General features: G+C 40.4%; 1 protein-coding gene across 1 annotated transcript in view; it reads right to left on the reverse strand.

Moving 5' to 3' along the window:
* The window catches only part of CDH2 (cadherin 2), a 214,255-nt gene that overhangs the window by 175,566 nt on the left and 11,240 nt on the right, over positions 1 to 27,449 (reverse strand). Inside the window, exon 2 of the mRNA XM_086682669.1 lies at positions 10,044 to 10,155. Coding sequence (XP_086538795.1) covers positions 10,044 to 10,155 — 112 coding nt within the window. The remainder of the gene's footprint in view (positions 1 to 10,043; positions 10,156 to 27,449) is intronic.

Here is a 27,449-nt window from a genome sequence, read left to right on the forward strand (position 1 = left end):
TTCTAGAAGTTTAGGGGACAATCGTTTACTGACATAAAAATTCTCAAGATGAAGTAGAGACTTTGTAACAACTTAGATATGCTTTAAAAGATACATGCATTCTTGAAAACAGATGATTTTTTACTTTTTTGTTAAAGTTAATGAAATTCATTTTTCTGCAGGAATCTGAAGCAGTAACTGGGATGATCTAAATCCCTTGTTATTTATACCTTCATACATCTGCAATAGGTCTTTTCTCCACTGCCTGATGTTAAGAAATCTTATTTAAGAAAATTATAGGCCATGAACTGAACTATAGTCTTAACATGTCTCTTGAAGTTGCTGTAGGCTGAAACTCATCAACCACTTTTTGGTCATTTAACAATTTAAAGTGTGTGTGGGGGGGTGGGGGGTACGGTTTACTCCATCGATCTGGCAGCATATGTCACCTAAAAACTTGTAGATGTTATTGTACACCCTTTGTTCAGATGAGGATTTAAAGTAAGTACTGGCATTGATTTCTGAGGCTACTATGTGTTTGGGTTGCCAGTGGGGTCTCCAGATGATGTTGAAACGAGGGCCTTTTTGAAAAAAGAATCAACTTACAGGTCTAACATTTGAGTGCAAAAATCAATTTTTACAAGTGCAAGATGGTAAGCAGTTCATCTGAAAAACACCCCCGAGTTTTAGTTAACCACAGGCTTAACAGGGGCCAACAGAACGATGCAGCGGGAAACAATGCCAAGGCCACCTTGGGCTGCACTGGAAGGGCCGCAACCACATCAAAGGCAGGAAGACAGGGCAGGGCACGGAAGATCTGAGTTCAGTTTCCTCTATTGAAAAGAACAAGTAGACCAGGATGCTTGAGCACCACTGAGGAAACCATCTGATGTTCAGCCTGTGGCAGAGAAGATCTAAGGAACCAAGGTGATTGTGTTTAGATACGTGAAGCATCTCTACGTGTTAAGTTCGGATTTCTCCTGTCTTGTTGACCACCGACCGCTGCTTGATCCTTGAAAAGGGCCTGATAGATGACAAACGTGCAAAAATACTCATTGAATGAAAAAAATGATGAAATAAATGACCTGGGAGCATAAGAGAATACACTTGCTGGTCTGTATGATGCCAAAAGATGAGACAGGCACCAGTGGGTAAAAATTTTAGGAACATATGCTCCAGTTAAACTTTTTAAGAAACCACTTTTTAACAGTTAGAGCTCTCCAAAGACAGAGCAGACTTTGTAAGGGAGTGATCTCCTCCTCATGTGGGGGGGAGGGAGCAGCAGTGGTATTCTTGCAGAAACTGGATAACCATCTGTCAAGGATGCTACAGCAATGAAAACACTGTTTACATCATCGAACACCACAAGGGTTTCATTTTTATCCTATCTGCCATTTCTGTAGAGCAAGCCTTCTGCTGACATGAAATCATCAAGCTGAAATGAAGGATTTTAAACCATTTTAGGAGTGACTCAACAGAATGTGTTAGAGTGGTTCCCAAATGCAGGTACATAAAAACATCTGTGGAGCTCGTCATCAACACAGGTTTCTAAGTCCCACTTGATCTCATTTCTCTCGTCTGCTCCGTGACATTGTCCTAGCAATTAGCTCCTCTCTTCTGCACCATCGCCATTCCCCTCACTACTGGAGTCTGTGCTGTCCCTTTGCAAACCTGTCACTCCCTTCTGTAAAAAGAATATCCTCGGTTGACCCTGCTTTTTTCTCCAACCACCACCCAACTTCTCTTCTTCCTTTTAAGGGAAAACTCAATCTGTATCCACCATCCTGCCTCCACCTGACTGTTGACCACGCCCAAAATGAAGACCCCAGTTACTCCATGTTGCAGAACCAATGGTGAATTCTCAGTCCTCATCCAAGTTGATCCTTCACAGTAGCATCAGACGCAGATGATCAAGCCCTCCCTTAAAATATTTCCTCACATGCCTCACATGACACCACACCTCCCTGATTTTTATCCTACCTCCCTGGTCACTCTTTCTCAGTCTCCACTCTGCCTCTTCATCCTGACTTCCTAACACTGGAGTGCTCAAATTCTTGATATGAAACCATTTCTTTACTTTCCTTGGTTTTCTCCTCCTCACACGGGGATCCTTAGTGAGTTCAGCCTGGCTCTTGGCTCTACTTACCGTTTACACACTTAGGACTCCCCATGCTGCAGCCTAGCTAACTCCACTGAACCCCAAACCTACATCTAAATACCCCCCTGACATCTCTGACATTCATCTCCACAGATTCAAACCAAATTCCTGATCTTCCCCATCACAGTGGCTAACATCCTTCCCAGGGTTCAGACAAAATATCACAGAGTCATCCTTGACTCTGTTTCCCTACCACTCACCCAAGCCATCAACTCTTGCCAGCCCTACTGTCAAAAGAGATCCAAATAAACTAGGACTTCTAATCTCACACCACATACAAAAATTAATGCAAAATGGGTCAATGACATGAACGTAAGAGCTAAGACCATAAAAATCTTAGAAGAAAACACTGGAGCAAATCTTTATGACCTTGGATTTTGCAGTGGATTCTTAAGATATGACACAAAAAGCAAGAGCAACAAGAGAAAAAAAATGGACTTCATCAAAGTTAAACACTTTTGTGCATAAAAGGACATTATCAAGAAAGTGAAAAAACCTAGAGAATGGGAGAAAATACTTGCAAATCATGTATCTATTGAGGGTCTAGTATCCAGAATATATAAAGAACTCTGACAACTCAAAGACAGAAAACAATCCAATTTAAAAATGGGCAAAGGACTTGAATAGACATTCCTCCAAAGAACACACCCAAATGATACCCACGAAAAGGAGCTCAACATCAGCAGTCCTTAGGGAAATGCAAATCAAAACCAGAAAGAGGTACCGCTTCACACCCACTAGGATGGCTACAGTCGAAACAAATGGAAAATAAGAAGTTTTGGTAAGGATGTACAAAACCCAGAATCCTTGTGTATTTGCTAGTGGCCATGCAAAATGGTGCAGGTGCTATGCAAAATAGTTTGGCAGTTTCCCAAAAAGTTAAACACAGAATTACCATATAACCCTTCAATTCCACTCCCAGGTATATACCTCAAAGAACTGAAAACAGGTACTCAAAAAAAAAAACCAAAACAAACAAAAAATACCCCATACGTATACACATGTTCACACTAGCTCTAATCACAATAGCCAAGAGGTGAAAACACCCCGAAAGCCTAACTAATGAATGAGTAAGTAGTTACATAGTTTAGAGACAGACTGTAAATCATACATGTACATACATACATATAAGGGAGTACTATTTGGCCATAATAAGGAAGTCCTACTGACACATGCTGTGTTGTGGATGAACCTCCAAAACATTACACTACGTGAAAAAAGCCAGATAACAAAAGGTTTAAGGAACTGGGTCAGGGAGGAAGTTGTTGGGAGAAAATGCTTCATGGATAAGGGGTTTTACTTTGGAGTGATGAAAATGATTTGGAACTAGACACAGGTGGTGGCTACAAAACATTGTAATGTATTAAGTTACATTAAATGATTCGCTTTAAAATGGCTAATTTTAGGGGAGCCTGGGTAGCTCAGTCGGTTGAGCATCTGACTTTGGCTCAGGTCATGATCTCGCGGTTCGTGGGTTCTAGCCCCGCGTCGGGCTCTGTGCTGACAGCTCGGAGCCTGGAGCCTGCTTCTGATTCTGTGTCTCCCTCTCTCTCTGCCCCTCCCCTGCTCACGCTCTGTCTCTCTCTGTCTCTCAAAAATAAATACATGTAAAAATAAATAAATAAATAAATAAATAAATAAATAAATAAACAAATAAAGTAAAATAAAAATAAATAAAATGGTTAATTTTAGTTTATATTAATTTCACACCAATAAATTATTTTTAAAAATATTCAGAATCCAAGGGACACTGGGTGGCTCAGTCCGTTAAGTGTCTGACTCTTGATTTCAGCTCAGGCCATGGAATGGAGCCCTGCATTGGGCTCCATGGAGCCTGTTCAGGATTCTGTCTCTCCTCTTTCTCTGTCCATTCCCTCGCTCACATGTGCTCTTTCACTCTCACTCTCAAAATAATAAATAAAAACACATTTAAAAAAAAGTATTCAGGGGGTGCCTGGGTGGCTCAGTTGGTTAAACATCTGACTTTGGCTCAGGTCATGATCTCAACAGTCTGTGAGTCTGAGCCCCGCACTGGGCTCTGTGCTGACAGCTCAGAGCCTGAAGCCTGCTTCAGATTCTGTCTCCCTCTCTCTCTCTGTCCCTCCTCTGCTCATGCTCTGTCTTTCTCTCCCTCTCTCTCTCTCAAAAATAAACATTTTTGAAAAATTAAAACATAAAAAAATTTAAAAAAATATTCAGAATCCGACCCCTTCTCCTAACTCCAGTGCTACCCCATTGGTCCAAGACACCATCTTCTCTCACTGACATTATTACTAGTCTCCTAAGTGGTCTTCTTGTTCCCACCTATCCCCTTTGTTTTTTCTCAACACAATAGCCAGAATGATGCTATTTTGTCAGTCAGATCATGTCTATCCCGGGCTAAAAGCCAATAGTTTTTTATATCCTTGTAGTCAAAGCCAAAGTCCTTATAGTGGTCAACAAGGCCCTACCCAATGTGACCCATACCTGGTCTAACCTCCTCTGACCTCACCTTCTAGTGCTCAGTCCTTTCCTCTCTCCACAAACAGATCACAACAGGCTCCTCGCTGCTCCACCAACATTCTAAAAACACTCCTGCCTCAGGGCCTTTGCACTTGATGTTTGCTCTAGTTTGAATGCTCTTTCCCAGATAGCTATAGTTCTAGGAGCATCTCCAACAACAGTTCTTACTCAACTATCTCCTATGCAGTGATGCCTCCCCTTAAGCATCCTATTTAAACTGCAGAACCACACATTCTCCCTATTTCCCTTCTCTGCATTATTTTTCTCCATAGCATTTACACCATCTAACATAGAGTAAATTTTACTTATTTCTCGTGTATATTTTCTACTCCTCTCTAGATGCTTACTCAAGAGCCTAAAAGGACAGTGAGAAAGGGGCTCTCTGCTCCTAGGACGACAGATTTTAAACCATTTGGGTGCCTGCTTGCCAGCGTGTTTGCATATGTGAACTGTGACTTAACTTTCTTTAACACAGTCCTAGTTGCAAGTTTGAGACAGTAGGCCTCAGCTACTCTAAATTACTGAAGATTATAAATAACTGTAAAGGATTTAAAAAAAAAAACCAAAAAGTGACCACCCAAACTGGCTTATCTTGGTTTGCAGCATAACATTAAGATGGATCTAAAATACATCAAAAGGGATATTAAAAATTCCAAGTATTAAAGTCCAAATGATATGATGAAGACAAGGATGGAATTTCTTAGTTCTTACGTTGATCTTATTACTGCCACATGGTATTAAAACAAGGTCCCCACCCCTAACAATCTACATGGCTGCATTTCATCTGTAGCTCCTTGGAGTTTATCATAATATCCCAGAGAACAATCTCAGTACTTAGTGCCTTTTCCCACAACCATTGGAAATCTAAGTTCAAGGGACTGGTCCACTTTATAAATAAGATATTTATAAGCCTACCTTTCAAATATTTAAAAACATCTTCATATTCAATAACAAAAAAATATGTACCAAAATTAAAAAAAAAAATTAAAACAGCGCCAAGGTTTTCATAACAATTCAACACAAGCCTCAAACACAGCAAACTACTTGAAATAAAGATGGCTTCCCCATTCAGTAACACATATCATACAAAAATACTCACATTATTAAAAAAGTCGTGCAGTTGTAAAGCCCTGCTAAACTAATAAAAAGTATTTTAGTACCGTTATCTAAAGATACCATACATTACAGCTTCCTCAGAGCATGTTAATGCAGACAAGCCTCAATCAGTAAGTAAACTAATCTAAATCAAATTCCCTCCACTTGAAAATAATCATCATGTCCTGCCCAGAGTTGGTGAGTATAAATGGATTACTGAAAATATTCTCGGTAATTGCAGGTTGCTATTTATGTTGACCAGAGTTGGAGGAGTTTACTTAGTGAAATGTCGAAGCATGCAGACCACCAATGCACAACACACAGGAAAATCACTCTTGACATCCATACTAAAAACAGCCTGCTTCCTCTCTGCAATGTCATGGGGTGGTTATTTCATAGTGTCAGATACTCTGCTGGGGACAAAATGAAAATTTATGATTGCAGTTATTTTATTTCCGGGTAATGTGATACCACAAGAGATTTTTCTAGTTCAGCGGAGGAGAAGTTAAATATTAAAGACTAAATATTATTTTCCAAAGCCCTAAATTTTTCTGCTCGTAAACAGGTGTGTGCAAAATACCAATGGTGACGATAACTGAAGTGTATTTTTTAATTATGGGGGCTTTGTTTGCCTTATAGTCACCAATTCCCAAATATGTCTAGTAACACAGAAGTCACAGAGGCGAGTGGAAATAAAGACCAGGTCTAAGATAAACTTGTCACAAGACACCTGGCCAGTTAAGCGAGCTGGCTGTCGTTAGCTCTCATTGTTTCCTGGGTTATACCATAATGTTTTGTTTTGTTTGTTAATCATCGCCATCATCAGAATTAAATTAGGAATCAGGAAACCTGGGTTCTAATTCCAGATCTCCAGCTAACCATCTAAAGAGCTGTATAATCATAGGAAAAGCCTATAATCTCTCTGAGCTCCAATTTGCTTATCTGTAAAATGAGGGAGGTTGACAATAAATGCTTTTAAAATGGAACAGGAAAATGCAAGGTAAAAATGAGTCCCTCAACATTTTAAAATTGATCCTAATTTACAAAGGCAAACACAGAGAATACCACAGGATAAAAAAGGAATGTTTTTCACTTGAGGGGAAACAGAAATATGAAAAATATTATAAAATTAAATGGTCATGAGGATGTAGCAAAGAACTAACATACTTTTAGCCTTGGAAGGAAGAGTCCTACAAAAATGTAAAAAGAAAAAAAAAGTCAATAGTCTACATTCCCTTTGGCCTAGTAATCCTACTTTTGAGCATAAATCCCACTAAAAAATATCCCTAAAGAAAAATCAAAGTTCTCTAAAAAAGAATCTCCATAGCAGCACTATATGTAAGAGCGAAAAATTGGAAACAACCTGTAAGTGCAAAAATAGAGGCACAGTTAAGGAAAATCTGGTTTTGCTAGCAAAATAGAACAAAGGCCTATATGGTCATTTTTTAAATACTGAACCATCTTCAAAAGAGTGGAAATAGTCAACAGGGTATAACATGGAATGTAAAGGTTCATCACAAAATACATCTGTCTTCTTCATGATTTTATAGAAAACATATCAATGACAACCGGGAGAGAAACTGGAGGGAAACAACTAGTTCATTGGGTGCAATCTTTCCATAAAGTTCATCACAACAGCAAAAACAACAACAATAACAACAACAACAACAACAACAACAACCACCCAAAAGGCAGATGGGGAGAAGAGAATGCTCTCCACACTACAGCCCAGCTTTTACATTTTCATGTTTCTTCTACATAGCTTCACTAACGTGACTAATACCACCTTATATCTCCGTCTAATGCTTCATGTTTTCCAAGCACTTTCACAAAGATTATGCTGTTTCATTGTTTGAAATATAATCAGCATTTGACACCTCTACACCAAAATGTCAAACTTTTGTACCAGGTCTGGTGTGTCAGGGATGTATCCTATGAAACCATACTCTACATATTGCTCCCCTCTCCCCAAATGTCATCAATAAGAAATCAAAGGAGGCATCAAGAGTCAGGAGTTAAGATTTCCGTAAGCTTTCAGACTCTAAAGTAAACTTTAATATGGTAGAACTGGCCAGGAGGCAAATGCCTTAGAAAACTGTTTACATGCATCTTATGGACTATTGCTTTTTTCCTTAAACATCATAAATCACAAAACCTGGCAAAAAGGATCACTCTGGTTGGCCGAGCAATAGATCCCTTTCAGATTTAGTAAATGTAAGGTAAGTAAACTTCAGCGCACAGAGTTCACGAACATAGCCATGGCACGGTATTCAGGTTCAGTGTATAGATGCACCTTTCCATCATTATCCCACTAAAACCTCCAAAAAGATAGAAAAGGTAAAAATGTAGAATTCTTCTAAATAACAATTCTCCAAAGGAAACTTCACTGGTGACAACACTTTTGTTAAAAAAAAAAGAAAAGTGGATATTTCACAAAAGCCTGTGTCAATTTTCTTCCTCACCCAAAAACATTCTTTCTACTAATCAATATCTTGAACTTTGTTTTAAGCTTTCAGATACTGGTGTCCTTTAGCATTAATTATGAGTGACAAGGAAAAAGGTAATGGTATGGCACGAGAGAAACAGTTTTTTAAAAAAGGCTAAGAGGTAACAACGCTAACAGTTGGGCATACCGACGCATAGAAGTTCTATCAGAGACCATGATACACGCTTGTCTCAGTGATGGCTAGAGCACAAAGTCAAAAGCAGTTTCAATCTTTCACATAACTCTAGCCAGTTTCTAGGCTATACTAACAAGACCCTGGCAGGCAACTGTGCCCAATTTCTACCCTCACCAGCATTATCTAATAATTAGAAAACAGGCTTTCATTTTCAAAACCATTCAACGTGCCAATGTACTTCATCTTAAATCAGTGGTTTCTAACGACAGACCGTGTGTTGATTTGTAACTAGCAAATTTCAGCAAGCTTTAAGGAAAAGAGACAAATAGAATTATCCATTTAAAAATGAATCTCAGAAATAAATTGCAAAAATTCAGCAAATTCCACTGGTATTTATTCTCTGGCTGAATTATTCCAGAGAAGCGTGATCAACACATTTTGTTTTCAGAATTCAAATAATATTTACAGGTCCCGTAGGTCCTAGGATACCACATAACAATTCAAAGATTTAAAGAAAATGACAAATGTGTGGAAAAACTCCAAGACTCATAGTGAGTAAAATTATGATTTGACTTAAGCCTCTAACATGTCAACCATTACCCATTAGATGAGCAATTCGGTGTTGAGACAGACTAATTTAACATTTACTCATTAAAATACCAGGTAATAAGGCAAGAACAGAAAGACGTCTTTAAAAAAAAATCATCTTCAGAAAGATCACACAGGTATGAGCAAATCACATTAGAATAGAAATGAAAATAAAATGATAATCTGCACTAAAGAACCTTAGTAGCTAAGAGGCCATTTACATTTCAAAGTCCTCTGTCTATGGTATTCTTAAGTATTACACCACTAAGGTTTGTCAGTGCTGCAGAGACACTTCAATTAAGGCTGTGTGGTACAGCCCTATGTAAATTAATTAGCTGAGGTTGCACGGATTTTCTAAAAAGAGCTCTCTAAAACAGCCTTAGAGATATGCACGATTTGTGGGGAATTACAATTCAAATACAACTTACTAATCAATTCTTTTTGCTTTCACATTTCAATGACATTTTATGTAATGATAAATAAGTCCATGAAAATACTACTAACCAAAATTGTATTTGCTTTCAATTAGAGATTAAAAAAAAGAGGGGGGCTTTCAAGTTTGTTTATGATACTCAAAGTTTTATTTCCGATTTTATCTAGACTTACTGTCATGATAAGTACAATGAACTTGATCCACATTTAAATAGGAGATGTGTCTATATTTGAAATTCACATGTTAACAACTAAATTAGCTATCCAATAATTTCTACAAACAATGTATTTCTTTAACTCAAAATATTAAGTGGATTTTTTGCTGTAAAGAATCTCTATTAGAATCACATGTTTGGCAAATAGTATTCTTCAACATAAGTAAAATGTGTGCAGAAAAACCTAAAAATTAATTGCATAATGGTTTCTACCATAAATTAAAAATGGAAGAATTCTGAAGTTTTCAAGAGATTAGGAGCCTTCCAATTATGTACATAAGAGATTCATAAGCTCTTCTGTAATCCTAAAATAAAGTCCCTACAGTCTCATTATAGTGATTGTGAAAAATTCATACTTGTTATACAGTAGAGATGATTTAGAGACTTTTTAATGGCTAATTTGTTTCAAGAGCATAGACACTGTATGTACAAATATATCTTTTAAGATAGTACCATTGAGAAGAGGCTGTCCTTCATGCACATCCTGCGATAAGACTGCACTGTAAACATCTTCAGGAAATCCAGTCTTGCATAATGCGATTTCACCAGAAGCCTCTACAGACGCCTGCAACACAAGAAAAAAATGTGTGCAATGATTGCTACCTCCTTCAACCGAGAAACATTCCACTTGGCATAAAGCCTCGATTTTTCAGCTATCTTGTACAAACAACCCCTTTGTTTCCGAACAGTTACAATTAGAATGTAGAGGGCAAAGGGTTAATCTTTTTGATAACTGGAGTAGAAGAAACAAATCCCACTTGTCCTGTCCAGTAAAATCGAAATAATACACATTCTAGGTTCTTCTAAAGACCGCACATTTCCATTAAAATGGTCATTGTGACTGAAGAATTATCAAGTGGACCAGGGGTAGGGGACAGCCAAATAGTTTTTAGGCTCCACAAATCACCACTGCCAACTTAACTTTTCAAGAAACATGTATATTCAAGTATATAGATTTTTATATCCTCATCAAATTCCCAGGCTATGAAGTTTGTTTCAATATACTCTGTTAATTAAAAAACAAAACTACAACATACTGCAGGATATAGAGTATTCTGTACCAAGAAAAAAAACAACTAATCAAAAGTATGTATTTCTCTACTTTGGCAAGGATACATTAAAAATGTAAATAAAGATTAATATAATTATGTTTCCTTTTTATACTTAAAAATTAGAAAGTCTCAGGGCACCTGAGTGGCTCAGTTGGTTAAACATCTGACTCTTGATTTCGTCTCAGGTCATGATCTCACGGTTCATGAGTTTGAGCCCCACATTGGGCTCTGTGTTGACAGTGCGGGATTCTCTCTCTCTCTGCTCCTCCCCCACTTGTGCTCTCTCTTTCTCTCAAAATAAGTAAACTCTAAAAAATTTAAAAAAAATTAGAAAGTCTCTCTTGACATCTTCCTCTCTGTTATCACATAACCTTTAACCACCCACGCGACTAAAACTCAACCATACCAAGTTCTATCCACTTACCCCTTCAAGTTAGCTTCACTATGTCTTCCAGCCCTACTGACATCATCACGGCGCTCAATAGCACTTGTGCAGTGTCGACATTAATTATAGGAAACTTCACCCTGCAGTGATGGGGATCCAAATGCAGGAGGAGGAAGAGCCTACAGAAGCCGACAGAGGGAGGGACTGCAGTATCGGCAAGGCTAGCATTAGGAGCTATCTGCACTGGTGAGGAGAATCAGAAATTGGGAGGAAGGAGGAAGGGAAGCCCCAGAAAGAGAGAGACCTGAAAGCAGCTGTCAAAGCAATACAGTGCAGCCTCACCATGAAAGGACTACCGGGATTATGCATGAGAAGTTTTGCAAATACGAAAGCCATAAAAACCCACACTAATCTAATATTTAAACTGCTCTTTTCAGATCTGGGAAAATAAAGCAAAAAGTAAATTTGAACCTTGTTCAATATTGCACAGTATTTAATCGTAAAAAAGTATTAGGAGCCACAGTGAGATATTAGTTCAGACCCTTCAAATTAGCAAACAGTTTCAGTTTGTCATGTGCAAGAAAGGACTGTATCAAGTCAAGGACCCAGAGCAGCCAACTCCCTCACACAGGTGTAGTGGAAGCTGGCACAGACACCACAGAGCACAACTTGGAAAACTCTAGTAGAGATGACTGTGGATACATCCTTGCCTACACGGTGAGTATATTCCTATGGAAACTTTCCTATGGGTGCTCCAGTCAATGTGTGCAGGAATGCTCACACGTTCACTGCAGCACGGTTGTAACAGCAGGACCTAAAGACTAACTAAACGTCCATCAAAATTCTCCCACTACCAAACAAACAAACAAACAAACAAACAAACAAACAAACATGCAACAGCATTAGAATGAAGAATTAGAGCTACATTTATCCCCAGGGTTACATCTCCAAACAAACAGTTTCTTTAACATCCATGTAAGACTGCAAGAGAAACTTAATTATAAATCAACCTAGGGGTGACTATTGTTTTTAGGTAAGTTCAGAAATCTATTTAAGCAACATTCCAAACTCAGACTGGAGACAGAGCACTCTGCAGCATGAACCTTGCAAAAAAAAAAAATGTTTAAAGCATGATTGATGACTCCATTATTGTACATAAAGTTTAATATAAAGATAATGTGAAGTTATTGACATACATCAAGCAGGAATATAAAAACACACAACGTAGTGGTAACACCAAACTGAGGACAGCAGCTACCCCACCCAGGGGAGGGCGAGATAGGAAAGACGTCAGGAAGCGTCATACAAGTGGCTTTGATTTTATTTGTAATAATTCATTTCTTTCAAAAAGAATTTAAATCAAATAGAGCAAGATGTGGAGATATGCATAGGAACATGGGTGCAAATTATATTATCCCCTACTTATCCCCTATGTTCATACTAAGAAAGAGAAAACATTAAAGACTAAGTGGAAGTCAGGAGTCAAGCTTCCAACACCCATCAGGTTAGGGACACTGGATGGTATTTTCATTCTTGCCTTCTGGAAATATCCAAGTGCTTGTACTGGACCTGGCAAAGGGCAGCACTCATTAAGTGAAAGCTTTTGCTTTGGGTTAACCAAAACAACTAAAGGGAACACTCCAGTTCACCATATAAAATGGACCAAGGTGTTGTAAATCTGTGCCTCACTGATGGGTTACAGGTAGGCCTGTTCACCTCCAGTCCAGGCTTCTGCAGAGGGAGGACGTGGCAGGGCTCCAACATAGGGTAGGTAGGAACAGAGCTCTGTAGGGGCAGCAGGATGGAGGCAAACAATGGGCGATGTGCAGTAAATAGGGGTCACATTCCAACATGGGCATTGGGGTGAGGGCAGTGGGCAGGTATACACACAAACACCCAGAGATCAATAAAGTCTAAAGACTAGAGGGAAACTGCAACCTTTTCTTTAGCTCCACTGCTAGTGTCTTGTTTTCTGGTGGATCTGCCCTAAGGTGGGAGAATAAGCAGCAACATGTTCCGCATCCAAACCCACAGGAATAGAATCTCAAGGTCGAATCAAGTCCGTCAGTAATTCTGGGAATGTTCACTTCTGAGTTTCCGTCTCCACCTTACTTCAGAGAAGGGAATTTCATTTCTGTCCTCAACATGTTATCCTTTGTCCAACCTCTTTGTTTAGTCTCATCTAGGAAAGGGGGCCTACCTGCAGAAGGAGGCTGTGAGAATCTCTGAAACCATGTTTGTAAGACACATTTCTAACAGCTGACTACCAATATTCATACCCATGGGGGTCATATGTTACTTTATGAGATTTTCATATTCATCTTAAGCAGCCAAACTTTTCTAAATTCTTCTTCCCTAAGACAAAATGGATTCATAACATAACATTCTGTTATTCTAGAATGTGTTTTCTTAAAGACAGGCTCCAAGAATTATTAAACATAAAGACACATTTTCAGTTGCTGCAACTGGGGAGGAGGGCGCTACTGGCTTTTAGGGGCTGAAGGCCAGGGATGCTGCTACTCATCACACAACGCACAGGCCAGCCCCCACCGCAGAGAATGGTCCAGCCCAAGATGTCAATAGGGCCAAGAGTGAGACATGCTATTCTTTAGCAACCCATGAAAAATGGGGGTCAATTTACCCTATAACACCCCCAGCAGTGAGAAGTTCACTGTCTTTTCAAACAGTCCACCAAACTCTTACTGGAACATCCTCCTTTTCAGAAAACTGAAACAGTTCTTCTGTGGCTTTGCCTCACCATTAACAGATCATTCTGCCGGACCCATGAGGAGCCTCTAAAAGTTCAAAGACAGAAACTTTCCCCTGAAAACATTCTCTGTGGTGCACGGAGGAGCTTGCGAATCACATGCATTTTCCTACTATTTGAATAAGGTAGGGGTCAGCAAACATTCTTCTCTAAGGGGTCAGATGTAAACATTTGAGGCTTGACAAGCCTTGGTATCTCTGTCGAAACTCCTCAACTCTGCTGCTGCAATGCAAAAGCAGTAATAGACAATGGGAAATGAATGAACACAGCTCTATAAATTCAAATTTAAATAAAACTTTATATATAGACACTGAAATTTAATTTTCATTTCAGTTTCAAGTGTCAAAAATATTTTTCTTCTTTTGATTTTTTAAAAGCATTTGAAAATGTAAAAAACATTCTTCGCCATACAAAAATGGGCATCAGGGCTGTAGTCCGCAATCCCTGTAATAGTGGTATAGAACATTGCTATCTCACCTAATTCTCACAATAGCCCCTTGTGGGGGGTGAAGTTATCTTCATTTTAGAAATGTGCAAATAGGTTCTCACTCAGAGGAGTGTTAAGATACTGAAGACCTCATATCCAGGAAGAGGAAGAAGTAAGATGCTAAGTAAGAAGTCTTCCCAAGTAGAACAAATGCAATACAATTCTTTCCAGAAACTTGTACTGAGTGTCCGTTTGCCAATGGAAACAAGACACCCTCCCTGCCTTTAAGAAGTTCAAGGCTTAACATGGGAGCAAAATAAAAAGTGACTGCAACAGAAAGTGGCGGCTGGGAGGTAGAGACATACAGAGAGCCCAGGGCAGGGGTCTGGGGGCCTCCCAAGCAGAACCCAGGAGTAGCCAGGCGGTGGGGGGGGGGGGGGGGGGGGGGTGGGAAGCCATCCCAGACAGTCACTGTTGAGCTGGAACAAGGTGGCAAGAAACAGCATACTGCCTGGGGAATTACAATGAGTTCAGTGTCATTGGAGTCCAAGAAGCAAGGCAGGAAGTCAAAAGTTGAGGCTGGAGAGTTAGACAGGGTTAGATCATAAATGGTTGGGGGCTTGGGGTTATCCTCTTGGCTATGAAGAGCCAGGAACAGATTTTAAGCACCGGCAGACTGCATTTGACAGAGAAGTCTCTGATGCTTTGTGGGAAAATGGGTGGGGGGATGAAGTGACACGTGACAGCTGGGGTACAAGTCAGGACACAGACGAATGGGACAGGGCTGCAGGAATGAGGAAGAGGGAGATCGTATCAGTATGATATGAGTTAAAACTGATAGGCTTAGTGAGGCCTGGGATTCATGGTGGAAGAGAGGGAGAAAGGAAATGATGTCTTCCCCCACATTTCCAGCTGAGTGACTGTGAACTTGGGTGGCACAAACTAAGAAAGATAATCACCAAATTATAACACCAAGAACAAAGTGCTAAAGAAGCAGAAAGAATGGGATGATAAATCTGCCTGTAGAAATCAAAGAAGACTCCATAGCTGAAGTGACATTTAGGCTCTGTCTTTAAAGATGATTAAAAATTTGCCAGGAGAAAGAGGAGGAAGTGGAAAAGGGCATTCCAGGCAAAAGGTGCCACAGAGACAAAGGCTTGTTGATTTATTTTGAGCTTGTAGTCAACCCAAACAACCCTGATCTTTTTTACCGGAAAACGATTAAGTCATGGCTTCCAGTATCTTTGCAGCTGATTTTGGGCCCCAAGGGGCAGCAATTTACATTTAATCTTCCCAGATTTGATGGTGATAAATTAATAATTCCACCTAGATTTAGTCATCCCCCCTCCAGCTCTCTGCATTTAGAAAGTCTGAGGCACCCCAAAGTCTTCATAAAGACACTACTCAGACACTGAAGACAAGGCGTGACACATGCCCAGACATCACCCTTCCCACCACCCCGGAGCCCTAAGCCAGGCCTCTTAAGAGGGGCTATTAGCAGAGTGGTGTGGAGCACGGCCTCTCAAAGTGCTAGACTGCCCGACACTGTCAGACATGACACGGTTCCCCATCTAGACAATATGGACGATAAAGACAGCGCCCACTCATTGGGCAGGTGTGAGGTTTAAAACAGATCATATGTGTAAAGCGCTTGTGAGAGTGTCTGGCACATGGTTATTTGATGCATTAGCTGGCAGTCACAGTATTAGCACTTATGACAACACAAATCCAACTCACAGCATGTTTCTTACAGCTCCTGAGTTCCCAACCTTGCTCCAGCATAGCAAGTAATCTGGGACATTCTTCTAAAATGCAGATTCCTGGGTCCAAACCGTGACTCACTCACACAGAATTTCAAGACAAGTGATGGGTAAGCTGGTACATTTAAGAAGTACCAGTGCAGCAGGCGGTGGTCACACATCCGCCCCCATCTACCTCCTGAAACCTTTCTGGACTCCAGGCACAGCATACCTGTTTGCCCTAGCCTTCGAGCCTAATAACCTAGCAACAAGAAGCAATAAACAATTGTTTTTCCCGCTTTTAACAATTCTAGGCTGTTTCCTAGCTACCGTGTACATGTGAACATTGAAACTGGTTCCAGAGCTCTGCTCTAGGTCAGCCATGGGGCTCTCTATTCTTTTCTCTGAAAATGATACTTTCTTCATTTTGTGTTTTCCTTTGCATTTAATTGGGGCATTATTCCATCCCTGATCCTTTACTGATTTTCCTCCCCTCCACAATTCTTCAAAGATTCCAAGCAGGCAGCAAAAGTCTGCTTGGCCCGCTAGGATGAAATTCATGCTGGCCAGAGGAGCTGAACTCATTCAGAGCTGCCCTGCGCTCTCACACAATCAGTTCACCTATCTTGAGTTTCAATTTCCTCTTACAAGTATGCGCTCTACTCTTCCCAGGCTGAAGATCGACCTCCTTGTCTAGAAAGGACAGAAGTGTAATAGGAGTTGAGGAGTACTGCTTGCCTCTTAGTATTAGTCTATCTGTTCCGGTCCTGAACTCACAATGACGTCACTTTTGGTCTCGTTGAAATTTTCCTGTAGTCTCAATACTGTGAGCTTTATAGCTCTAAGTCCACTACTCTTTCAGGTCGCTGTTATCGTGATTCTTTTTTATAGTCTTCCTCGGTCACTGGCTGCGCTTTCCAATTTCCTCCAAGTCACTCCTAAATCTGAGCTTTTAAATATTCCACTGAAGCCACAGTGGATGTTCAATCTCCTTGCCTCTCCATCTTCTTCTTGATCAAGATTATCTATGATTATTGGCTACAAATTTTACATCCGAGAGCAGCCCAAACCTAATAGAATCTTTATCTTTCCTTCCTGGCTCTGAAGACCGCCTAACTAAAGCCCAGGCTCTCTTGGTTATCAAATTTAATCAGCTGGATGTTTTCCCCCAAAGCATCAATCTCTTCATTTTTTTCCCTTCCAGATACTCTATAGACAGAATCTGGTAACAATTTAAGTTCTGTGAAGTAGATTATTACATGCAGTCAACAAAGCTGCATGCTTTTACTTGGTTTTTCTCCCTTACTTTTTATGAGAATAAAGGCAGTAATCTGTGTAGTGGTTAAGACTCAGGGCTCTGGAGCAAACCTGCTTGGGTTTAAACCCCGTCTCCACTGCCTGTGTGAGTTTAACAAGCTATAGAAGTTCACCTGTACACTGGCTTCTTCCTCTATACTACCAGGATTACTACTACCATTACTAACACTGCTACTGCTACTACTGGAGTAGGGGATCAGCCTCGTGATTCAGCACAAAACAAGGGTTAGCTATTATTATGATATTGTTGTTTTCTTTGGTGGAGACTTTTATTTCCTTGCTACATGAGTGCCTGAGAAATATTTTTCAAGCATTTTGTGAAGGATGAATTCTGAAAAAAACAAAACGAAGTGACAAATCAAAATTCATTCACAAATGTGTACAAGAGAAAACAAGTGGAACCCTCTTCCTGATGTGTGATTTGTGGGGTGAGGGTGGGCAGTGTCGGGAACGGAAAGGGGGGGGGAACCACGGTAATACTTTTATTATGGGGCTAGGTCTTCCAAATGCTATAAGCAAAAATAAACAACTAGTGAAGACGTTTTTTAAGTGGTTGATGGGGTACATGGTAATAGAATAATGGACTGTTCAAGACCAATTCTGCATGACTAATTTTTTATTTTTAATCCAATTTACCACCAGACAATTACATTTGCCAGATTCTCTACATTTCACAGGATTCCACCCATGATGTTGAGGCTACCTTAAGAAGATTGTTCAAGAGTTGCTGCCACTCTTTCAAGATTTTTCTGTGTCAGCCATGCCATTGATGACACTTTGAATTTCATATCCCTGGAAACATGCTTGAAATGTGCAGAAGTTTAACCCTGCACTTTGATGTTTTTGATTTGCCAGGTACTACGCTGGAGGGAGAGCCCAGCATTTTGAACTGGCCCTTTAACTCTTTAACTTCATGATACAATGCAGACCAGCTTGGATGCAAGGAATCTCCAACCAAGGCCACACAATGCCCCCCATGACCCACCTAGTGATTTCCATCGTTGCCTCAGTTATATTATGAGGATGGGTCCTTGAATATCTCTAGCATCAGCACTTTTATTTTTTCTGACATTCATTTCTTTTAATGGCAAATAGTCAAATTATAGTGTCAATGCTGGCCATGGAAGCTGACAACTCTACTGAAACTGAACTCACAGCCAGAGGACAGCACCACAGTACAACAGCTTGGTGGACAAAAATCTGAGTTTCACATTCAAAATGTGGTGTAGAGTGTCAACTTCTCAGGAATTGAACCTGCCAAAGCTTAGGACCACATACAAACACATATCAAGCCAAGTTCCCCAGAGATATGTGCCATCTCCTATCTCAGCAGCCATGCTAGAAGAGGCTTCCTGGGCATCAAGCCTTCTGCAGCAGAATCCCAAAACACAGACGAGTTTACCAGGAAGTGTCATGGACTTAATGTAATGGGTAACAACACTACATGTACTGATGGGCTTGGCTTGTGAAAGTGTAACACTATTGAGAGACAGTGGCTCAGGCAGTCCTGCAATTAAATTGTCATTAAAAGTTCCACAAGTGCCTAAGGCAATTCAGTAGAGATGACCAATCCTGGCTTACATCGATTTTGCCCCATCAGTTCATTACACTCACCAGAGACTGCAATATGCTCACGTGCCATGTTCAAAATGTCATCAAACAGTGCATTACTTAGCATCAGACTGTGTTTATAATCAACTTAGGTATGTTAAATATACTGAGTATTGATGATTACTAATATTTATTGACTGCTTACCATGTTCCAGGATCTGCACTTCAGTGCTTTCCGTGCATTATATCTCAACAGTCTTCACAACAACCCTATGAGGAAGGTACTAGAATAGTGCCATTTTGCAAGCAAGGAAGCAAATTGAAAGGAAATTGCCCTAGGTCACTTAACTAGTCAATTTAGGGATGGTATTCAAACCAGCACTGAATGGCTTTGGGGACCACCCTTACCCACTGCTGGATCAGGGACAGAAACATCAGAAAGTATCCACACACACTGACACAGAATACCTGACTGCCTAGGCACTGGAACTTGTCCTATATGAATTAAGACTGAGTGGATCTGCTACCATTATAATTGTTTTTTCCTAAAATGATTCTTAAATGATTGTGATAGGACAATCACAATAAAATAATACAAGAAAATATTTGTCAATAAAATAATTCCAATGTTTCTGTACACTAGGGAAAAAAATTGGGAGAGGAAAAGACATCAGCTCAAACTTACGTAAACATGTGTTCTTTTAAGCTACCAAATCAAAGCCCCTCCACCTCCCTCCAACTCTTCTAAAAGTACACATGGAAAACTATCAGCAAATACATATCATGATTAGTATATTAATTTTCAGTAGGCGATGCTGATGAGGAAATAATTACAGTCTATAGTAATAGACTCTGTGCACTTCCTATATTCCAGACTCTCTTATATTCAACTACAGTTAGGCCTGTTTCATAAAACCTGGAGCATGGTTTCATTTTTTTTTAACAGCTTCACTTTTTAAAAATGGTTTCCAGTCCCCATAACTCTGAATTAATTTGAATAGCTGGCCATCGTGATGATTTATCTAACTCTGAGTCCTTGATAAGATAAACCCAACCCAATTATAACCATCATTCTTGTGAGAAAATAACATTCACAGCACAGCTTCCAGAAATGTGCTGCACTGAGAAGAGGGCACTGTCAATAACATCAGAGTTCAAAGTCATTCCTGAACTCGTTCCCCCAGTAGCACCCTGTCCAGTGGTGTTCTAATAGGTGAAGCAATAAAGAACTAAGCCCATGAGCCCTGCATGCTAACTCAGAGGTTACAGAGCTAATATCATCAGTTCCGGACTCAACTCTGGGGCTGAAGACCAGCATTTTTTTCCACCCATGGTTATGGTGAGTGATTCAAGGCTGGCATTTGGACGGTTTCACCGTGTGACCTGTAGAGGGGGAATGCTTCCTCTCCTCCAGAACTTCTTTCCATGTGGAAGGAACTCTGCTAACTCTTAACACTCCCACCTCTTTCCGATACACCAGTTAGTCCTACCCTGGGTGGCAGTTCTCAAAGTGTGATCTGGGGAGCACTACAGGTCCCCAAGATCCTTCTAAGAGAGTGATCTGAAAAGGCAAAAACTCTTTTCATAATAAAATAACATTATTTGTCTTTTCACTCTCAATCTCTCACAAGTGTAAAGTGAAAATACTCCAGAGGCTAGGTGATGTGTGATACCTTAACAGAGTAAATGCAGAAGCAGATACAGGAATCCAACCGTCTTCTATTAAGCCAGACACTAAGGAGATTTACAAAAATAAAAAAGCACAATGCTACTCTTCCCACGAATTTCACTTTTCTGCTTTGGAAAATACAGCTATTTTTCATAATAATTGGTATTTATGGTACATATATAATGGGTTTAATATTTTTAAATGAATTAAATATCCAATTTTCTCAGTTTAATTTCTAATTTGCTAAACACCAACAGATATTACCCACATCGCCAAAGCTGATGGGGGCACTCAATAATTTTTAAGAGTGTGAAAGGATCCTAAGATCAAGAAGTTCGTGAACTACTACCCTAGAGAGAAGGAGAAACTGAATTTATCTGAAGGCTGAATTCAAAGGAACAATCTGGGCAGCTGGTGCCCAGCCCTGCTCCCTACTCCTCCCACTGGGGAGTCACAGGCCACAAAAAACAAGGGTGGTGATCTCATTTTCCATGCTGGGAGTTTGCAGATCCCCGGCAGCATGTGGGGGTAGGGAAGGGTATCCAGAACTGCTTACAACTCAGTGTGCATGTCTGTGGAATTTTGGGGTTCCCCATTAGCAACCCACCAAAGCCACACCCTCCAGTGCAGCCCTTATCAGAACCCTGTGATATTTTCCTTTCCCAACGGTTGACTATGCTGGTTTATATTTCACTTGGTTTAGAACTGGGTTTAGGAGGAGAGGTCTTATTTATTGGGCCCCTTCAGAAACTTGCACTTGGTATACTATCTGGGGACCTTGGCAAATAATAAAAAAGGAATCCAACTTTGGCGAAGAAAATACTCATGGAGGTACTAGGTCTCCAGACAGGGGAGAAAGGATGTTTTACTATGGTCCTGCATGTTTTTCAGCTTGATGGTTTGCAGCCTTGATTGTGCAGTGTGGCTGGTTTTTATAGTTGGGCAGGTAGCTTTTAACATCAAGAGGCTTTAATTCCTAAACCACAGGGTATTTTGATCTTGCTGTGTGACCACAACTTATGGTGGTTATTCTCCAGGAAAGTGGCTGTTTACAGAGGTAGGGCCTAGAGCCGGTGACAGTGGACCTCAGGAAAAGCTGTAGGCCAAGGATCTCAGAAAAGAGGTGGGACATGTGGTGGCCTTAGCCAGATGATGAACACTTTTGGGTGAGGGCCCCTGCAGCTTGGCCCTGGCAAAGGCCTGAGGCAGCTCAGAACTGCTGGAGGCGTCCAGGGGCCCCTGGCTAAAGACGCAGAGACAGCTGAAGCACAAAAAAGGGAGATTATTTCAACATCTACTGCCTAAAGACTACTGAGCAGAAAAATATTTGCTGTTTTTAAGAGACACTGAATTCCAGAACCCTATCAAGGTTCTCACTTGAAATTATTAATCTCAGGTCTAGAAGGCAGTGCTGGATTGGCCGACTCCACTTCTGGTCTGCAGTCAGACGCAAACGAAGGCGCAACTTGGATTCTCATAACTGGTCCACAGGCTCAAGGATCAGTTTCCACCAAGGGGTCCGGACTGGTCTTTACAAATGAAGGAGAATTCCTGCCTTGCAGATGGTCTTTTTGGCCAAAGCAACTCCACAGCAAGTGGCGAGAGACTGAAAACGTCTGCTCCCAAGACACTATGTCCCACAGCCACCTACCCGACAGAGCCCACACTGGTGACAGCACCAGGCTGTCAGTCTCAAGAGGCTCACAGGGAAACGTAAAGTAGGAGGTTGAATGTGTTGGTTGTAAACCAAAACTCATCAGGGAGAGGTTCCCATTTGGAGGTTATATTAAGGACTTTGTACTTACCTGGGGAGAGGGGATCCACCCATGCATTCTGGGTTATCTTTGAGAAAGCTGGCATTTGAGATACTGCTATGTGCAAGGTTCGGAAACATCCGATGGTGGCAATCCCTGTCTTCTTTGAGGTGCCTTTCTTTCTCATCCAGAATATTCAATAGCTTTAAGCATTCATTTCCCCTTTGAACTCTGTGTTTCCTTCAAAGGTCAAGGATTATAGACAAGAGGCTTAGCCTGATTTGCATTTGGGTAAGCCTGTGAACCAAAGAAGGTTTTCTCCACCCACTGTGAGTCTTTCCCTCACATACCCTGGGTTCTCTATTGTGGTCTTTGGGACACTTAGAGACAGGCCACGGGGTCATAACTGTGCCTGGGATGAATCTTCTAGGATCAAGATGGGTTTGCCTTCTAACTTTGTAGGCTATGCAATTACTGCTATGATCATCCCGCATGCCTCATTAGGTTTAAGGACTCTTAAAAAAGTAAAGCTATTGATCTTCCAAGGCCTCATGAGGTTGGAAGTAAGACTGACCTGACAGAGGCCCATCTCCCTCTCTGTGGGTGATTGCCACACTTCCAGATGAGCACATGCTTGGTAGTTAAGAACATAAGTTCAACAGTTAGTCCAACTGTTAATGGAACCCTTACTCCCTACTTTCAAGTAGAGGGAGCTACACTAGCAATAGCACTGCTGACCTACATCGACCTCTCTGGCAGGTTTGTGTGAAACAACTGGACATACAGAGTCCAGTACCTTCATTACCTCTTTTCTGTTGGGAGCCAGCCTGCCTACTCAGTGCAGATATAGTTATGCTGCAGGGGAACTTACAAGAGCAGGGTCCCCAGGTAGGAGGCTGGCCCTCACCCAGGACTGCTGAAGATGGGAGACAAGGGGGAAATTAATTCGAAGATCATACATATTTAATCCACATTCTCCACCCTTGTCTTTGTCAGCAATAAAGGTTGTATTTTGGCTTTCGATCTGCTGACTGTTTTACCTTAATTGTCCAGAACTTAGATGGATAAGAAGCACCAATTACTAGGTTTCTTCAAAGACACTCAAATTGCATACAAAGTCTCAATATTACTGAATACTCTCAAAGGCCAAGGCTGAAAGGTCAAAACCAGGCCAGGCTTCATAACATCTTTATACCACCAGCAGGGTCACAAGCCCACCAGAATGTCTGAATGCTGAAGGTCTAAGAGCAGACAGCCAAGTCTCTTCAAGTGCTCGGGGTAACCCAGGTGCTGGGAACAGAAAGTCACACGTACCTCTGAATTACTCAGTGCCTACAATGCTGGGTCAGGAAAAACAGGGCAATCCACAGAACTGTCAACCATCCTTCAGCTACTTGCATGTCTTAAAATCACCACCAAGGGGCCATGTGACCAGTGACAGAAACTGCCTACTTCCATGGTAGACTACCCTAATTCTGGCTCAGTCTACTAAATTTTCCCATTCCTAAGGCCAAAGTTGCTCCCTGAAACTAAAATCCTTCAAGTCTTGATTCTAAAGTCCAAATTCTCTTCCAGGCTGCAACCTTCAAAATCTAGAATAGACAGGCTTATCTTGTTCCCGCTGCTCTATTCTTGCAGACTTCCAAGGACCTGGTTGTTACCAGCAGAGCAAAACACTGTTCAAGTCCTCAATGGCCACATCCTAGAGGTGTGCCTTTGAGTGAATGGGTTAAGCCAGGCTTCATTCAGACATTTGTAAAATGGATAGTGATGATAATGCCTTCCTATCTCAGGGAGCTGATGTGAGGATTACAGGAGACAATGCAGGTGAAGACCTTGGCTTGGCACATAGTAAGCACTTAGCAAATACTACATTTAATTACGTTAGTCAGCTTTCAAGAAGGCTCACAATCCTCGACAACACAACACATGAGCCATGACGGAAAATGTTAGGCAAAAAGAACAGGCACTAATAATAGGCCAGGCTATAGACAAATTACAAAATTCATCTGAATCTATAGGATTCATTCAGACACCTCAAGGAAGACAAAAAGGCCAAAACACATAAAAAGAAAAATCTTCAACTCATTAGTAACCAGGAGAATGAAAATGGAAACCAACCAGATATGATTATAAAGTCTACTAGACTGTTAAAATTTTTTAAGTTTGACTATAACACAAACAGAATTATGGAAAAACAAAAATGTACATGGCACTGGTAGACCAATTTGGAAAAAATTCTGGTTTGCAACCCAGCAATTCTACTCCTTGGTACATATCCCAGAACAGTCCAGCATTCCATCACCTGGGAGCTTGCTAGACATACAAATTCTCAGGCTCCACCATTAGTTTATTGAATCAGAAGCTCAGAGGGTGGGGCCAGGAGTCTATGTTTAATAGACTTTCTGGTGATTCTATACAAGCTCAAGTTTGAGAAACGAAGTCCTGGAGTATCCCTGACAGTTAACGCCCAATGAGAAGTACAAGAATGTTCATAGTAGCAAAATTCTGCAACCACACACACAAACCCATCAACAATAAGTTGAATAAGTAAATTCTACCATATTCTTAGCGTGCAATGCCCTAGATCAGTGAAAATGAACAAATTATAACTACATTAACTCGAATGAATCTTACAGAATGCTGCACATAAGTCATAAGAAATACATTTTAGATATATGTACACACACACATAAATATATACACACAATATGCATAAATACACACATATGCATGGTACACTAATGCATAAATGCATAATACATATACATTTACATAAACACATTTCTTCTCCCTTATATACATGGAATATATACATAAATGGTAACACTATAAACAAAAGTATTGAATAATTATTAGAAAAATGAAGACGGTGGTTACCTCTGGGGCGAAAGAGGGCAATGGAAACAGTATTCTGGAGACTTCCAAGGAACTGGCAATATTCCACTTCTTAACCAGTCTGATAGTTACACTGCATATTTGTGTACTTTATTTTTTACACTGTGCATATATGCTTTATATAGTCCTCTACAAATACCACATTTTAAAATAAAAAAGAGGTTTTTCTAAAAGGTTGAACTTCAGGAGAGCCTCAGGACTCAGTCGGTTAAGCGTCCAATTCTTGATTTTGGCTCAGGTCAGGATCTCACGGTTCATGAGATCGAGACCCGAGTCAGGCTCTTCACTGATAGCATGGAGCCTGCTTGGGGTTCTCTCTCTCTGCCCCTCCCCCACTTGCGCACGCTCTCTCTCTCGCTCTCTCTCGCTCTCTCTCTCTCTCTCCCTCTCATACAAAATAAATAAACTTTAAAATCCTGCCTTGGGGTGCCTGGGTGGCTTAGTCAGTTAATATCCGACTCTTGGTTTTGGCTCAGGTCATGATCTCATGGTTCATGACTTCAGGCCCCTCATCGGGCTCTGGGCTGACAGCCTGCGATTCTTTACTTGGGATTTTGTCTCTCCCTCTCTCTCTGCCCCTCCCCACCTCCTGTCTCTTCTGCAAAATAAATTTTAAAAAAACTTAAGAAAACTAAAAATAAAATAAAATAAAATCCTGCCTTAATTTTTTTTACTTGCATTCAAATAAATACCAAACCTAGGAACACAGGTTCTGACATCAGACTTCTGGCATTTGAACTCCCCTTAACAAAATCACTTTGGGCACCTTATTTTAACTATCTGTGCTTTGGTATCCTCATATATGAAATAAGTATAATTTTTTTGTGAGTTAAATGAGTTAATACACGTAAAGTACTTAGAGCAGTGCCTGGCACATAGTAATTACTCAAAAATGATGTGCTATTATTAGGATAGGATGAAACTGAGTTAAAAGTAACATTTCCTGCATGTAATCACCAATAAATCATTAGCATCCATAAGAACAATGATTCTTCACTCTGTTTTTGCAGATTCTGTGCCACAGTATCAACCAACAGTACCTTCAACCCCCTCCTCTCTATTAGGTCCGCATCATCATGTTAAAAGCATTCAGAGATCAGTAACTTACTCTGGTTCCTTCCAGACTAGTTCAAAACACACACACACATACACACACACACACACACACACACTCACACACACACACACACACCCCCCAATATCAGAACATTAAAGAATTAAATCACAGAAGCAAAGAGACAGACCTGAAAGACACCAGAATAGCTTCTGTTCGATTACCTGTAATTCCCAAATCAAATTGCTGGCAGAATAACATTCCATATATATTAACCTCTTTCCCTAATCTTAGCAGCCTAGACAACATCTGTTAGAATTTAAGGAGGAATGTTAAAATGTGTGCCCTTCAGTGTGGCTTCCCAGTGGGGTCTAAGGGACACTGGTGGAGAGTTACAAGTTATCTTGCTATAATGCTGAACACAGAACAAATCTTTGAACATCTCAAGAGCTCACATTTATTCAAATAATTAAATGATCCCTTGACTGTGTTTGTACAAAACAGTGGTAATGACTATGCCTCAAAGTCTTCAGTTAAAGATCTTAAATCTTGCTTACTGTATGGAAGCACTTTTTAAAGTGACGTGTATATATTATATATTAACCCACTTGCTTTTCGTTAACACCTTACTATAGATACAATCATAAAAATGTCATGTTGTCTAAGTTCACTTAACAACCAAGTGTCAGAATTGGGGCACAATCACAGGTCAACTAGCTCCAGAGACCCCATTCTTAACCATTGTGCTTTACTGCCTCTCTAGGCAACTAAGTCAGTACAATTAAAAAGGAAAAAGAACAAGAACCAAACGTCTATGGAAATGTTAAACTTAATAAAGGCATTTCAGTTCAGAAGAAGAAATTTTACTTGACAAATTGACGGCCACTCGTGTTAGGGTGTACGTGTTTTATGTGTGGGGAAAAGAAAGCAAGACTCACTATGCTCATACCACATACAAAAAGAAATTTCAGATAAGTAAATATCTAAATGTGAAAATATAAACCAATAAATACAATTTGATATAGCGTGAGGTTTGAGAAGACTGGGTTTGGAGGTGGATGGTCTCAACTTTTATATTGGCACATACCAGAATAGTATTCCAGAAACACATGGTGTGTGTGTGTGTGTGTGTGTGTGTGTGTGTGTGTGTGTGTGTGTGTATGTGTGCGTGCACAGAAGAACCAACACTTTGCAAAATAAGAAATAAGAATCATGACAATATCCATTACAAATGCAAATACTTAGA

Source organism: Puma concolor, chromosome D3 (genome assembly GCF_028749965.1).
Source record: "Puma concolor isolate L17-30 chromosome D3, mPumCon1.1.hap2, whole genome shotgun sequence".
Classification (NCBI taxonomy): Eukaryota; Metazoa; Chordata; class Mammalia; order Carnivora; family Felidae; genus Puma; species Puma concolor.